The 14,758-nt window shown below is 40.1% G+C and overlaps 1 protein-coding gene and 2 non-coding genes across 3 annotated transcripts in view; 2 read left to right on the top strand and 1 right to left on the bottom strand.

The window, feature by feature from the left end:
* Window positions 1-6,487: 6,487 nt before the first annotated feature.
* Window positions 6,488-9,688, top strand: EPA14b (the record flags this gene model as incomplete). Its single annotated transcript, XM_065626658.1, has 1 exon — window positions 6,488-9,688. The coding sequence occupies one exon, from the start codon at window positions 6,488-6,490 to the stop codon at window positions 9,686-9,688; it is 3,201 nt and encodes a 1,066-aa protein (XP_065482730.1).
* Window positions 9,689-11,049: 1,361 nt separating this feature from the next.
* RDN5-1.8 lies at window positions 11,050-11,170 on the bottom strand. Its single transcript, XR_010605626.1, has one exon. It is a non-coding gene; the product is annotated as a 5S ribosomal RNA (ribosomal RNA).
* A 2,130-nt stretch (window positions 11,171-13,300) lies between these two features.
* RDN18-1.8 overlaps window positions 13,301-14,758 on the top strand; it is a 1,800-nt gene continuing 342 nt past the window's right edge. Inside the window, exon 1 of the ribosomal RNA XR_010605625.1 lies at window positions 13,301-14,758. This exon is cut by the window's right edge and continues 342 nt beyond it. This is a non-coding gene — a ribosomal RNA (18S ribosomal RNA).

The raw sequence follows: 14,758 nt of genomic DNA, 5'->3' as shown, positions 1-14,758 counted from the left end.
TTTTATCGATTGATGAAGATGTGGAATATAATTGAATCTTTGAAATTGGTTTAGTATTCACTTTCAATAGTAGAATGATGAACTGCAATATTTTCGGCTTCCTTTTTGTTCAGGTAGAATTAGTTATCGTTGTGAATGTAAACGGTAACTTATTTTATAATTATTCGATTATAAAATTGAACACTCATGTTTCCAAATTTGGTTCACATTTAAAATTAATATTTAGATAATGATTCATTACAATAATATGTTTTACTTGTGTTAGTCAGTTATGTTTTTATTCGTCAACCAAAACATAAAATGTTTTTGTGTCGTTCTACGAACAATACTTACCTCACTTGGTCTTAAAAAGCTCTTGACTATGTAAATAAAGCATAATTTTTTTTCCTTTCTTGCTTTATATATATATATTGGTCTTTATTCGCATTTGGTTTAAAATATAAAATCTTCGTTTCAAAACATTCCCGTTCACTTTTGAAGCAGACCTTCACTTCCTTCTGTACTTGAAGTGATGATAGTACCACGGGTGGAATCTGCCTAATATTGTGTAAGTTATTCTGACAAATTATTTCTTTAGGGCAATGATCAATTTATGAAAATCATTTAATTCCTTGTAACTCTTCTATCCCAGCTATTCCATTAGTCTTGGTTCTAATGCCATACCAATCTCGACAAATATTATTCTTGGTTTTTTACAAAATCTTTACGAAATAACAACTGTTAATTGGGGGATTCAACCAAATGACTGTTGTAGTCGTATATCTTTCCTATAACTTTATTTCTCCTATTTTAATGTTGTTGAGTAAATATCATTTTTGCAACCAACATTCTTTGCAGCCAACATTCTTTGCAGCCAGCATCAATTTTTGTCGTATAAATTGATTTTCTAGCATTGAAATTTTTGCCTACATAGTAAAGTACACAGAGGTCGAAAAATGGGGTGGCGTTACCATTACGTAAGTTTTGGGTTCAGTGCTAGGCACAAACTCAAAACAATATTAAAATGATTTACCTATCGTAATAACAAAGGTTGTGTGTTTACATGCGACTTCTGCATCAGATGGCCGGCCGAGTTTGCTACAATTACATAACACCCAACCCCATTTCAATAATACTCAATAAGTAGGACAGAACATATGGTAAACATGACCTTATCGAGCTATCAAGAAGATGTTTCGGGTGGTACACAGCAGTTCATAATCAACAGAAAATTCTAATGAAGCAATGAAACAACACAGTATACATTGGAAATCCACACTGCACCTCTACCCTTCTCTCTTATTGAGAAATTACTTGCTCTTTTGTCATGCAAGCTTAGATTATTAATTTCATTAGTGATTTGTAGTGAAATTGAAATTATCATTACAATATCATTGGTGAAATCATGTTCATATTACCTTTTGGTACTATTACAGTGTTATAAAAATAAGTATTGCATGACTGGCCTTTCCTATAAGGCAAGAGCTTTTGGAAAGAAATAGATAACGAAATCCTTCATTATATGGATACATAGTCATGAAGGTGCACCTCTTTTAATTAAGACTTTAATTAAGGTGAATAAAATTTAAATCAAATTTACAGTACGTATTAATTACTAACCAAAAGGGTGGAATAATTAATGCTACTGTAATCGGTATATCTCAATAAGCGTGTTTCACTGAGTTAAATTTTGATTTATTAAAATTTCAGAAGCTTACAATTTATAACTACTACGTCAACAAACTGTATCACATTTCATCAATAATACTCGCTTTATATCACTTGCTTATTATCAAACATTCAGTTTGTTTTTTTTTGATAGGTATAAATTTAAGGGTTAGGACTAGAATATAATGTCATTAAACAGAGCTCTTTACAATTGCTTTACATGCATGCATATACTGCTTTTGCAATTTTCTCAATAATTTCATTTCAAAGTAGATGATTACACATAGCTTAAACCAAAAAACTAATTCTTTATATATGTACCATCTATTTCTAGATTATTGTATGGGTGCCAGCGAACAAATTCAATATTATTTATGATCGAGAACGAATATGATCATATGAGAAACCTGCGTTACATATGAGGTAGGTAGGATTATTGTATCACATTGCCACTCATTGCCACTCATTGCCACTCATTGACTAACTGTTCATAATGGCACAGAAAAAAAATTCATAGAAACAGAGACCTATTTACAGTTGATAACAACAAAGGCAAACCAAAAAGAGATTTGCAACTAAATGAATTATTTTCTAGGTGAGACTGTTACCTATACTTCCTGAAAATAAAGACTCCAATTCCGATTTCTGGAGTAGTAAACTTCGCACTAACTACTCTTAGTAATGTTATTATTATCATATCTCAGGACAATAGAGTATAAATACTCCAAGGATTAATCAGAAAAAAATATGAAGGTAAAACATATATTCGATGAATAGACTATACTATTGTTTCGGTAAGCCTACAACAATACTACTTGCTTATTATCTTTTCCAAAGTAATGGGCCACTTAATTCTAATCATATTAAATTGACACTTCAACAATATCTAATCATTTTTCTATCTGCGATGTAATGAGGACAATCTATTGTGAATTACTCTCCTTGTACATTCACATTTAGTTGAAATAACAAAAAATTGTACATATATCAGTTCTGCTCATAATTTTCAATTATACAGTCCCACTTAGGGCCCAACAAATTTCTTAGTGTACTATCATTTTAAAAGCATGAAAAGTCTTTAATTTACTGTTATCATATTCAAAGAGTAACGAAGTCGAACCACAGCATCTATTCCAGGCAAACAAAAAAACGGTTAGTAAGACATATTTTACAGATGAATTTCTTTCCAGCACAATAATTTAGGGCTGAATTAAACCTTTTCATAGATTAGATTTAGTACCGTAGTTCTAAGATATCATCATAAGATATTTCCTCTAACCACCAGTCCAGCGATAACGACATATACTTTTCCGTTCAATACATTATGATCGAAATATATGTGACCCGGTGCCACAAAAGAATAGCGCAACAAATTTATACATGGACAACAGACTGAGTTAGTAGATAGAAGTATGGAAATTGCAGTATCGGAGGGTTTTTCTGTACCAAGGTTCCCGAAAAGTGTACCTTGTACATATACCTTCATAATATTACTTATATATCTCATCAGAAGAAAGATATTTTGTAACTTGATTTGTAGTTGTTTTACGATTTTAATGTTATAGTATTATCCTTCGGCCAGGCTGTGAGTTGGCTTCATGCATTTAGCCATTGTAGTTCTCTAATATTTGGGAACTGAACAATATTTAAAAATAAAAATGTGTATATACTACTAATCATAACTTTGATGGGGCGACATCTGACTTTTTAACTGGAGTAATAGTACTACAAAATAAATATGTTAACCAAGAAATAGCTCACAGATTATGTATGAATTAAGTATAAATATAAAGGTCGATCGAATACCCTTACCTTTAGAGATTGCTTTGTAAATAACAATATCTAAAGGCATCGTAAGCGAGACTGTTCTTTAGAACAATGAATACTTATTTTTTGCACAGCAATTACGTCCTTACTCTTACACTGATATAAAACGTACAATCACTTTTATTGATCTACAGCGAACCATGTTATATATTTAGATTAGGTGTATCATTTGCCAGTTTGCCGGTAACAGTGAGGTTGTTTAATGTTATCAATTATCCATCATCAGAACTACCAACTATTATTATTCTAAATCAAATAAAACGAGTGTTTACATTTTTTCATTGGATTTATTTCCTTGAATGTTGGAGAGACGGTTTTAAAGGCATAGCTTTAATATGATTATACTAATAGTAACTTGAATGCAATTTTGGTTTGTATGACCAAAACATAAATTGTTTGGAGTTTCGGACAGATATTATTAACCTATTCTACAAACGTCATGGGACTTCTATACTTTCATCAATGTGATAAGACTGAACACAAAAAATCTCCTTTGCCAATATATAACACAAGTCTTTAAGAATACTATAACTTATTACTAGTCATACAGGTAAAGTGAGGCGTCTGTGTATTAAAAATTGTACTGACTCTAAAGCTAACATATATGCTACAGATAATTATCACTTTTTGTGTTATTGGAGAGCTTAATGATCCATCTTTTCTGATTAGATTATGAGATTACGATGTGTCCTAAGCGCTTTATTACTTTTTATAATAACTGCTACAGGTTTAGTATAATCATATATAATTTAATATCCTGTTCTGTATGTTCAGAAGCACCCTTTTCTCCGTATTGATATAGTAAACTTGGCTACAAACACTTATTATTGGTATGTGTAAACTCCTTATACTTATACCCTTTTAGAGAAGAGTAGTTACTTTTAGCTATCAAACATGGTGAATTGACGACATCTAAAAACAAAATATTTGATAGTGGAAACTAAAGAAACGTCCCTGATACTTGTATAACTCGGTTCAAATATAAATCACGCAAAGATATACTATGAGTAAACAAAAAAAAGACTGTAATGATTAGTTTGAGCAGTTGATATTAAATCTCATTTATGTAAGCCTACACATTTGAGCTACTATCTGCAATGATATCACTTGCTCTAATGTAGAAGTTACGTCAGTTAGTTATAGTTGATATTATGATGTGTTGGTTGTTTCCTTTATTGTTCATGGAGTGAAAAACAAGCACAATAATCATTAATAAAATTTTTCTTGTTTCTATTAGGTACCTTTGTCAATAAATTAGGTAAATAGATGGTCTTCATTGACAACAAGCCAATTATCAAGATCTGAAACTTAAAAAGGTCGTTCCTCCACAAATTTGGGTTTAGAAAGCTCACATTTGCATCAAATTATAGCATAGTAGCATATTTATTGGATTATTAACTAGCACATGCAATACCTTTTCGCGTTCGTAATTTCCTCCAACATATAATACTGTTTCATAGTTATTTCAAGGTAGGAAAATCCCATAATTATTTCCTAATTGGGACAAAAAGTTTCACCATGTGCGATAAATCCGGTAAATCATTTTCGTGTTGGGGTATATGTTATGATTTACTTATTGCAATGAGGAGGAGATAAAATAAGGGGTCTGTGAAATTCCCACATCAGATAATAAACCAAATATCTTTCATAGATTTATTAGTGCATAATTTTATCATTTAAAAATAGATTTGATAACAAGTTCATATAACGTAATTTTTACTGACGTTCTCATTTCAATCTCATTGATTATAGAATCGGAGTTATCAGGAAAATAGATGAGTAGCTAGGATTGCTTTCCTCTTGGTATCCTTAATCTCGAAATAATGGTAGGAACGTCTTTTTTGAAACAGATTCTCCTCTGTTAATATGCCTAACACGAAACCTATCTAATATGAGACTCCACAATGCTATTTTTCTTTTGCATATAATGCAATAAAGAGTAAATTAAAGATGAAAAGTTACATCACTTGAGATCATGTCTCCAACGGATATAAACTTATAGCATGGTGTTCCTTTGGAGCCATTCCTTTCTCCTGATGATCTAGATTTCTAAATATAACTTTGCTAACAAATTATGAACATAATTTGAATCAGATCATTTGAACCCACATAATTCACCTAGTAGCACTTACCAGACGCGAAAATGAAATATAAATGATTTACTCTGATTTTATTAGTTTACCTAATAGTTTTGCTTGGCAATATTGATTTACATGAACTAGATAGCTGGTGCCCAATAATTAAGAGCACATAGTTTTGGTTCTCTATCCTAAAGGAGATAAGCTACATGAAACATCATATAGGAAGATCTGCTTATAATTCTTCTTGTTGTCTCAGAATATCAGCTAAATCATGTTTCCTCTGGTTATGGTGTCGATTAAGCTATGATTTAAAAAAACCATTATTAAATTAACCTTTCATAGCATTGTGACTGTTGCATCATGGTTGCATCATCGTTTAAATGATTGTTTCATACTAATCATTATTAACAGTCAAAATAAAAGAGGTCTGGTGCCTGTCAGATCATTAAGGTCAAAAAATTTGGCGTCTTTTGTTATGATTCAAATAAACACAGGGATTTTTAATTACAAAAATTAATAGCAATTGCAAAACTTAATAGCTGACTATGACAACTCATCTCTAAAAATAGATTTCACGCAGACACAAGACAATCATATTACACAATAGTAAGTTTTTTTTTTGCCTCTTCATTAGGTAATAATAGTAAAGCACATTAGTGTTGAATTAGCATGTAATTAAAGGATTGATTTTTATTGTACCTAAGGAATTTCTGACTAATATTTACAAGTCAATTTTTGCCTTACAACAACATAATCAAAAAATAATCTGACTATAGAAAAGAATAATATATAAGGGACCAAATATTTCGAGATAACAAAATTATCTTCTTTTTTCTTTTGCTACCCTTTTATAATAACAGCAATAACAGATTAGTTCAAACCCGTACACCAAAAAGTACTGTACTGTTAAGCAAATTATTAATATATCAATTATGTGGAATTGGTTAGTTGTCAGCTACCTGCTGGCATTACAGTGGGTAATTGCTGATGATATAGACTTATCATTTTTAGGTAAGAGATCAGCGGTTCAAAGTAATCCAATTGGATACCCTGTCGGATGTTCCCCAGAAGTCACTACCCCTCTAAACGGTCTAACTATGGAACTATATACTTATCCTATGGTTCCTGGTAATCCTCCAAACTGTTTCGATCCATCCTATGTTAACCCAGAGTACCCTCGTACTGGATATAAGAAGCAAACCATGTTTGCAAAAGTGAATGGTGTTACAGGTCGTTTAAACTACAAATACAGTGTTCCAAAGGTGTGTGTTCCTTTATATGACAAGCTACCTGCAAACTTTAACTATGACAAGCCTTTGACTGTTTCCAACTTCACACTATTAATGTACGGTTACTTCAAACCCAAAGTTTCTGGTATTCACACATTTTATGTTACTGCGGATGATCTATTGTATATCAATTTTGGTGCTGGAAATGCATTTGATTGTTGTAAGAGAGAGCAAAGCAAAGACAATTTAGGAGAATATGTTGCATATGACATTTGGCATGTTGACCATTCCAAGAATAAGGTGAGTGTGAATCTTGAAAAAGACATTTACTATCCAATCAGGATGTTCTATAATAACATCGGTAAAGACTCCGAGTTGGATCTTTCCTTTACCGTTAATGGTGCGCCTACACGTATCACAGACTTCACTGGCTATTTATTTTCGGTTCCTGATACATCAAATGCCTGTCCGGCCTTGATTGATTATGAAACAACTTGCAGAAGTATCGATTCTACCACAACTTATAGTACGAAGTACATTACTACCAAGCCTGCAGAAAATATCCTGCCAGTTACAAAGACTGTTTACTACATAGCTACTCCTTGTTCTGTTCAACCTTCGTCGAGTATGGAATGTAAGGGTGGATTTTTTGATCCATTAGGTAACACTTGTTACTACCCAAAACCAACACCATCCCCATCACCATCCCCATCTCCAAGTCCTAAACCATCTCCATCTCCATCTCCATCTCCATCCCCATCACCATCCCCATCACCAAGTCCTAAACCTTCCCCATCCCCATCTCCATCCCCATCTCCATCTCCATCCCCATCACCAAGTCCTAAACCATCCCCATCTCCATCCCCATCACCATCTCCATCCCCATCTCCATCTCCATCCCCATCACCAAGTCCTAAACCATCTCCATCTCCATCCCCATCTCCATCCCCATCTCCATCTCCATCTCCATCCCCATCTCCATCCCCATCTCCATCTCCATCCCCATCCCCATCCCCATCACCAAGTCCTAAACCATCCCCATCCCCATCCCCATCACCAAGTCCTAAACCATCTCCATCTCCATCCCCATCCCCATCTCCATCTCCATCCCCATCCCCATCCCCATCCCCATCTCCATCTCCATCCCCATCCCCATCCCCATCCCCATCACCAAGTCCTAAACCATCTCCACCCCCATATCCAAGCAATTCTTCTTATATTCCATCTTCATCACTATCTCCTTCTCCATCACCAAGTCCAAGTCCAAAGCCATCTCCATCACCATCCCCATCACCAAGTCCTAAACCATCTCCATCCCCATCTCCATCTCCATCCCCATCTCCATCTCCATCACCAAGTCCTAAACCATCTCCATCCCCATCTCCATCTCCATCCCCATCACCATCTCCATCCCCATCTCCATCTCCATCCCCATCACCAAGTCCTAAACCATCTCCATCTCCATCCCCATCTCCAAGTCCAAAGCCATCTCCATCTCCATCGCCTTCCGTTTCTGTATCAGTGACCACAAAAACAATTACTTTGACAAATGGAAGTATCACAACTGTTACAGTTACTGTAACACCAACATCTCCTAGTGGAGGTGGTAATGATGGTAACACTGAGACATTCTCTTTGCCACCACCTTACACAACTACTGTCACAAAGAGTACAACCACTGAAACTGACATCGTCTCCTTCTTCCCATCCACTGACTCCGATGGTCATACCCGTACCGGCACAACCACTATCACCCTAACGGGTAGCAAGCCAAGTAGTGACACTGTTACCATTATTTCCAATACACCATCTGGAAGTATTCCTGTAAGCCCATTGGTTTCCACAAAGACAGTCACTTTGACCAATGGTATAATTACTACAGTTACAACTACAATTACTCCAACCCCAGGCAATGGTGGTAATGGCGGTAACACTCCAACCCCAGGCAATGGTGGTAACGGTGGCAACGGCGGTAACGGCGGTAACGGCGGTAACGGCGGTAACGGCGGTAACGGCGGTAACGGCGGCAACACTCCAACCCCAGGCAATGGTGGTAACGGCGGTAACGGCGGCAACGGCGGTAACACTCCAACCCCAGGCAATGGTGGTAACGGCGGTAACGGCGGTAACGGCGGTAACACTCCAACCCCAGGCAATGGTGGTAACGGCGGTAACGGCGGCAACGGCGGTAACACTCCAACCCCAGGCAATGGTGGTAACGGCGGTAACGGCAGTAACGGCGGCAACACTCCAACCCCAGGCAATGGTGGTAACGGCGGTAACACTCCAACCCCAGGCAATGGCGGTAACGGCGGCGGTAACGGCGGTAACGGCGGTAACGGCGGTAACGGCGGTAACGGCGGTAACGGCGGTAACGGCGGTAACGGCGGTAACGGCGGTAACGGCGGTAACGGCGGCAACACTCCGACCCCAGGCAATGGTGGTAACGGCGGTAACGGCGGCAACGGCGGTAACACTCCAACCCCAGGCAATGGTGGTAACGGCGGTAACGGCGGCAACGGCGGTAACACTCCAACCCCAGGCAATGGTGGTAACGGCGGTAACACTCCAACCCCAGGCAATGGCGGTAACGGCGGTAACACTCCAACCCCAGGCAATGGCGGTAACGGCGGTAACAATAATAATGGATCCGTTAACAGTAGTGCCAGTCGTCCATCAACTTCTCCTTCTAGTTTATCGAACAATATCGCGCAATCTCCAAGTGTTGTGCAATCAGGTAGTTCAAGAAGTGGAGCCAATAACAATGTGTCATCACAGAATAAGCCTAATACAGCAGTTCCAAACCAACCTACGCCATCTGTCTACAGAGGTTCTGCTGTTAAGCAATCGACTGTCGGTATGGTATTTTTATTACCAATACTTCTCTCTTTATCCTTTATTTGAATCATAACACACTGTAAGATTGTATAACGAGGGCCAAACTTTTAAATATCAACTGAGTTCTTTCGTTAACCGGGTTATACAATTCTAAATCTTTCGCTTCTTATTCTTTATATTTTACATTTTCATGAGCAAAAATGATACCTTTTGTACTAGTTCGTTGGGGATATATTTATATGTTAAAACATCAACTATATCAAATAAATACTTAAATATATCCTTCATAATTTTATTTTGATTATACTTAAAGATCACTTCTTAAAGCCATATAAAATATACTAGACTAATATAACTAACTTTATGCATTAGTGAGATGAGATCTTAATAATCAAATCGTCGAACTACTGTTTTCAGCCACTCAATGTATTTCCTGTTGAAAAAATAGGAACCAGTATAATTTCAATACGATATTACGTACTTTAGTGTATAGTGAGAACCTATAGGGAGATTGGTGAGAAAGTGTGGAACGAGGGTGGCATGCAAGATAGAGTTAGAGTTAGGGTTTGGGATTGGGATTGGAGATTGGAGATTGGAGATTGGATTACAAATGCTGATGAATGCTGATGTAAGAGGCGGCTACAAAAGAGGTTGTTGGGTTTATGTGTATAAGGATTTGTTGTAAAGTGCAAGAGAGTGTTGGTTTGTTTTTTTGGGGGATGTGGTTTAGTATTCTGAGGTTTTGAGCTGTGGGAGTGGAAGCTGTAGTTGTTCTTGTATTGTATTGTGGTGTATTGTCTTGTTTTAGTTGTCGCTTTGTCTTGTTACTTGCTCGATCTCATCAACTTTTGATGCCAAAAAGTAGTGATCCTGGAGACATCTTGACGAGTTCTAGAGATATAGCCATGATTGTTGTACCTGTGTAATCTGCGGAGGTCAATTGGTCTGTTTCTTCATTGCTTGATGTACCTTCCATCCCTCTTGAGGCGGGATCATCCATTCTTGTCACTCTTGCATTAGTCGATGTCTGCGTGCTTCGGGTGCTGATTTCTCTCTGGGGGTGCGTGTTGGTGCACTGTAAGGTGGTCAATTGTTCTTGTCGGGGTCTGTTATGGTGGTGTGTGAACCAGTTGTGTTGAAATCGGACCACTTTTGGTCTCCCCAGGTCTTGGAAATACCCATTTGGAGGCTCTTTGCGATGGCCCAAAACCGACGTCGACGTCGACGTTGAAAATTTTCACTCTTTCAGTCTTTGTTTGTGGCGAAAAACCAAAAAAAATACAGTATGTCACGTAGGTGGCGATATATGTCACATGTCTTTTTCATGATCTCGCCCGTACAAAAAATTAATCTGGCCTGGATTCGAACCCTGGTGCGGGCTGTTCTGGGGAAATCTGGGATTTTGGCAAAAAAAATAAAAAAAAAAGAGATTGCAGCACCTGAGTTTCGCGTATGGTCACCCACTACACTACTCGGTCAGGCTCTCACAAGCTTAACTACAGTTGATCGGACGGGAAACGGTGCTTTCTTGTGGATATGGCCGCAACCGAAAGATCGTAAAAAAAAAAAGGGTATGTAGGACCAAGCCTGGGTAGGTCGGTGCTGTGGGAAGGGGTGTGGCTAGTGACAAGGCCCGGGAGCAGTCACGGGAGGAGTCAGAAAAGACGACCGGCAAAACAACTTCAGGAACACTTTTGGGAAACTTTTTGTATGGCAACCGGGGGGTGTTAGGGTGTGTGTGGGGGTGGTTTGCAGGGTAGTTTCGAAAACCACTGGCAAAAGTTGGTGTATGGGGGGTGTGGATGGTGGAAAATAGGGTGGTGTGGTGTCGGGCTGGGGGGGTAGGGTCGGAAGTTTGTATGGCAGGTGTGGGTTTTTATGGTGGCAGTGGATGGAGTTCGGACGGCTCGATTCGTTGGAGCTGAGAAACGGGGCGGTTGGCGGGGTCCCCGGGGGTGGAATCGGCGATTTGGGGTGGTGACATGGCCGTTTCGGGTGCTCCGGGCCCTGCGGCGGAAATACCCACACTGGTCTAGAAATAGTTGTACAATATCCGGTAATTTCCGTTGGTAATGGTTGGCGGATTGCGGAGGTTGTGTTTGTTTATTCTGTGGGAGTATATGTTGAGTGTATGGATGTGTGTTGTTAGTATGGTGGAAGGTAGTGATATGGTACCTAAACATCAATTTTGAAGTACGAGAAATCGGACAAGTGTTCGGAGTGGGGAAAGTGGGCGGGAGAATACCGGGATTGGTAAAATGGTGGCTGGGAAGATGGGGGATGCAAGACCGAGAAGTTGCCGGGGCGCGGAAGCGGATGATCTGCGGCGGAAATGGTGCACTTTGCGGGGTAGGGTGGCCGGTACGGGCGATATTTGTATGGCAGGGTGGTGTTTTTAGTTGCGGATCGTGAAGCGAAAATTCAGAAACCCCAAACCCGATTTTAGGTTCGGAAGTGTTACGGGGTTCCGAGGGCTCGCCCTTGGGGCTGGAGTTTTTGCGTGCGGGGGACGTGAGTCGTGAGTCACTGTGTCACCTGTGACGGGTACTTAAGTGTCCGTTTTGGGTAATGATGTGCGGCGGGCGGGTTTACCCGCGAGTCATGCGAGTCATGGGCGGAAATCCGGGGGCGGGGCGACGTGCGGAGTGCGCGGGCGGCCATGTGACCACGTGCGACGGCACACGTTTTATTTTTCGCAGCCGAGTGCCGAGTGCCGGGGCCCAAAGCCATAGTTAAGGGCGTGGTTGTGCGGGCGTTTCTGGGGACAGCACCTGTGGGAGGCTCGCAAAGTGTCGGGCGACCCTGGGATTTCGAGGGCCGGATCTGGGCCTGAGGCTCGCGTGTTGCTGCTGGAGCAGGACGGGGAGGCCTCGAGCTGTTCAAAGTGGACTGCAGATGCCAGATGCCGGGCCCTTTGGCTACTTTTCGAGCCAGGCCGAAGAGCAAGCTCGGTCCGGGGGTACTTCATGCGAAAGCAGTTGAAAGTGAAGTTTGAAAGAGTTCGGAAACGAGCTCGAGTAGAGCTTGTGCTTGAATATGGCCTCGTCAATCGGTGGAGAGGGTCGCTGGGTGATCGTCAGATCTGCTCAGTCCCTATACAGCGAGCTTGACATGGGCGAAGCGGCGTAACCTTTGTTCTTGCAAAGGGGAAGCTGCGGACGCCTGAACAGTCTCATCCTGGACATCTTGCGATTCCATGGGTGAGCAGAGAAGGATTTGGTGGATTACTAGCTGATAGCAATCTATTTCAAAGAATTCTAATTTGGGGGAATGCCTGGACAGATAGCCGGTCTGCTACGTTTATTCGTTTTGACTGTGATTTGTCTAGTGTAACCTCCTCTCTTGCGGGTGATATCAAACCTTTGTTCTGTGAAACACCGGGACAGTGTTTGGTGGACTCTCTGCATGAGGAACTCAAAGAGTGCTATGGCAAGAATTAAGTGATTAGAGAACTTAGTGCTTGCAGGGTGGGCTGCTGCTGGGTGAATTTCTGCCTGGTGGTGTCTGCTTTTGCGGGCAGAGGAGAGAGAGACAAGGTAATTGTTTTTCTTTCCTTGTGATCTGTGCTTAATTCGTTGTTTCAACGAGTTAACATTCAATATCTACGAGGGTGTTTTCTGGGGGGGTGTTGAGGCTAGTCTTCGACAACCCCTCGGAGAACATACTTTCAAGATAGTTATCTGGTTGATCCTGCCAGTAGTCATATGCTTGTCTCAAAGATTAAGCCATGCATGTCTAAGTATAAGCAATTTATACAGTGAAACTGCGAATGGCTCATTAAATCAGTTATCGTTTATTTGATAGTTCCTTTACTACATGGTATAACTGTGGTAATTCTAGAGCTAATACATGCTTAAAATCTCGACCTCTTGGAAGAGATGTATTTATTAGATAAAAAATCAATGTCTTCGGACTTTTTGATGATTCATAATAACTTTTCGAATCGCATGGCCTTGTGCTGGCGATGGTTCATTCAAATTTCTGCCCTATCAACTTTCGATGGTAGGATAGTGGCCTACCATGGTTTCAACGGGTAACGGGGAATAAGGGTTCGATTCCGGAGAGGGAGCCTGAGAAACGGCTACCACATCCAAGGAAGGCAGCAGGCGCGCAAATTACCCAATCCTGACACAGGGAGGTAGTGACAATAAATAACGATACAGGGCCCATTCGGGTCTTGTAATTGGAATGAGTACAATGTAAATACCTTAACGAGGAACAATTGGAGGGCAAGTCTGGTGCCAGCAGCCGCGGTAATTCCAGCTCCAATAGCGTATATTAAAGTTGTTGCAGTTAAAAAGCTCGTAGTTGAACTTTGGGCCTGGGTGGCCGGTCCGATTTTTTCGTGTACTGGAATGCACCCGGGCCTTTCCTTCTGGCTAACCCCAAGTCCTTGTGGCTTGGCGGCGAACCAGGACTTTTACTTTGAAAAAATTAGAGTGTTCAAAGCAGGCGTATTGCTCGAATATATTAGCATGGAATAATGGAATAGGACGTTTGGTTCTATTTTGTTGGTTTCTAGGACCATCGTAATGATTAATAGGGACGGTCGGGGGCATCAGTATTCAATTGTCAGAGGTGAAATTCTTGGATTTATTGAAGACTAACTACTGCGAAAGCATTTGCCAAGGACGTTTTCATTAATCAAGAACGAAAGTTAGGGGATCGAAGATGATCAGATACCGTCGTAGTCTTAACCATAAACTATGCCGACTAGGGATCGGGTGGTGTTTTTTTAGTGACCCACTCGGCACCTTACGAGAAATCAAAGTCTTTGGGTTCTGGGGGGAGTATGGTCGCAAGGCTGAAACTTAAAGGAATTGACGGAAGGGCACCACCAGGAGTGGAGCCTGCGGCTTAATTTGACTCAACACGGGGAAACTCACCAGGTCCAGACACAATAAGGATTGACAGATTGAGAGCTCTTTCTTGATTTTGTGGGTGGTGGTGCATGGCCGTTCTTAGTTGGTGGAGTGATTTGTCTGCTTAATTGCGATAACGAACGAGACCTTAACCTACTAAATAGTGGTGCTAGCATTTGCTGGTTGTCCACTTCTTAGAGGGACTATCGGTTTCAAGCCGATGGAAGTTTGAGGCAATAACAGGTCTGTGATGCCCTTAGACGTTCTGGGCCGC

This window comes from Nakaseomyces glabratus, chromosome M, assembly GCF_010111755.1.
Source record: "Nakaseomyces glabratus chromosome M, complete sequence".
NCBI classification, from domain to species: Eukaryota; Fungi; Ascomycota; class Saccharomycetes; order Saccharomycetales; family Saccharomycetaceae; genus Nakaseomyces; species Nakaseomyces glabratus.
The sequence above is the reverse complement of the archived record's forward strand: the minus strand, read 5'-3'. Positions and strand labels throughout refer to the sequence as shown.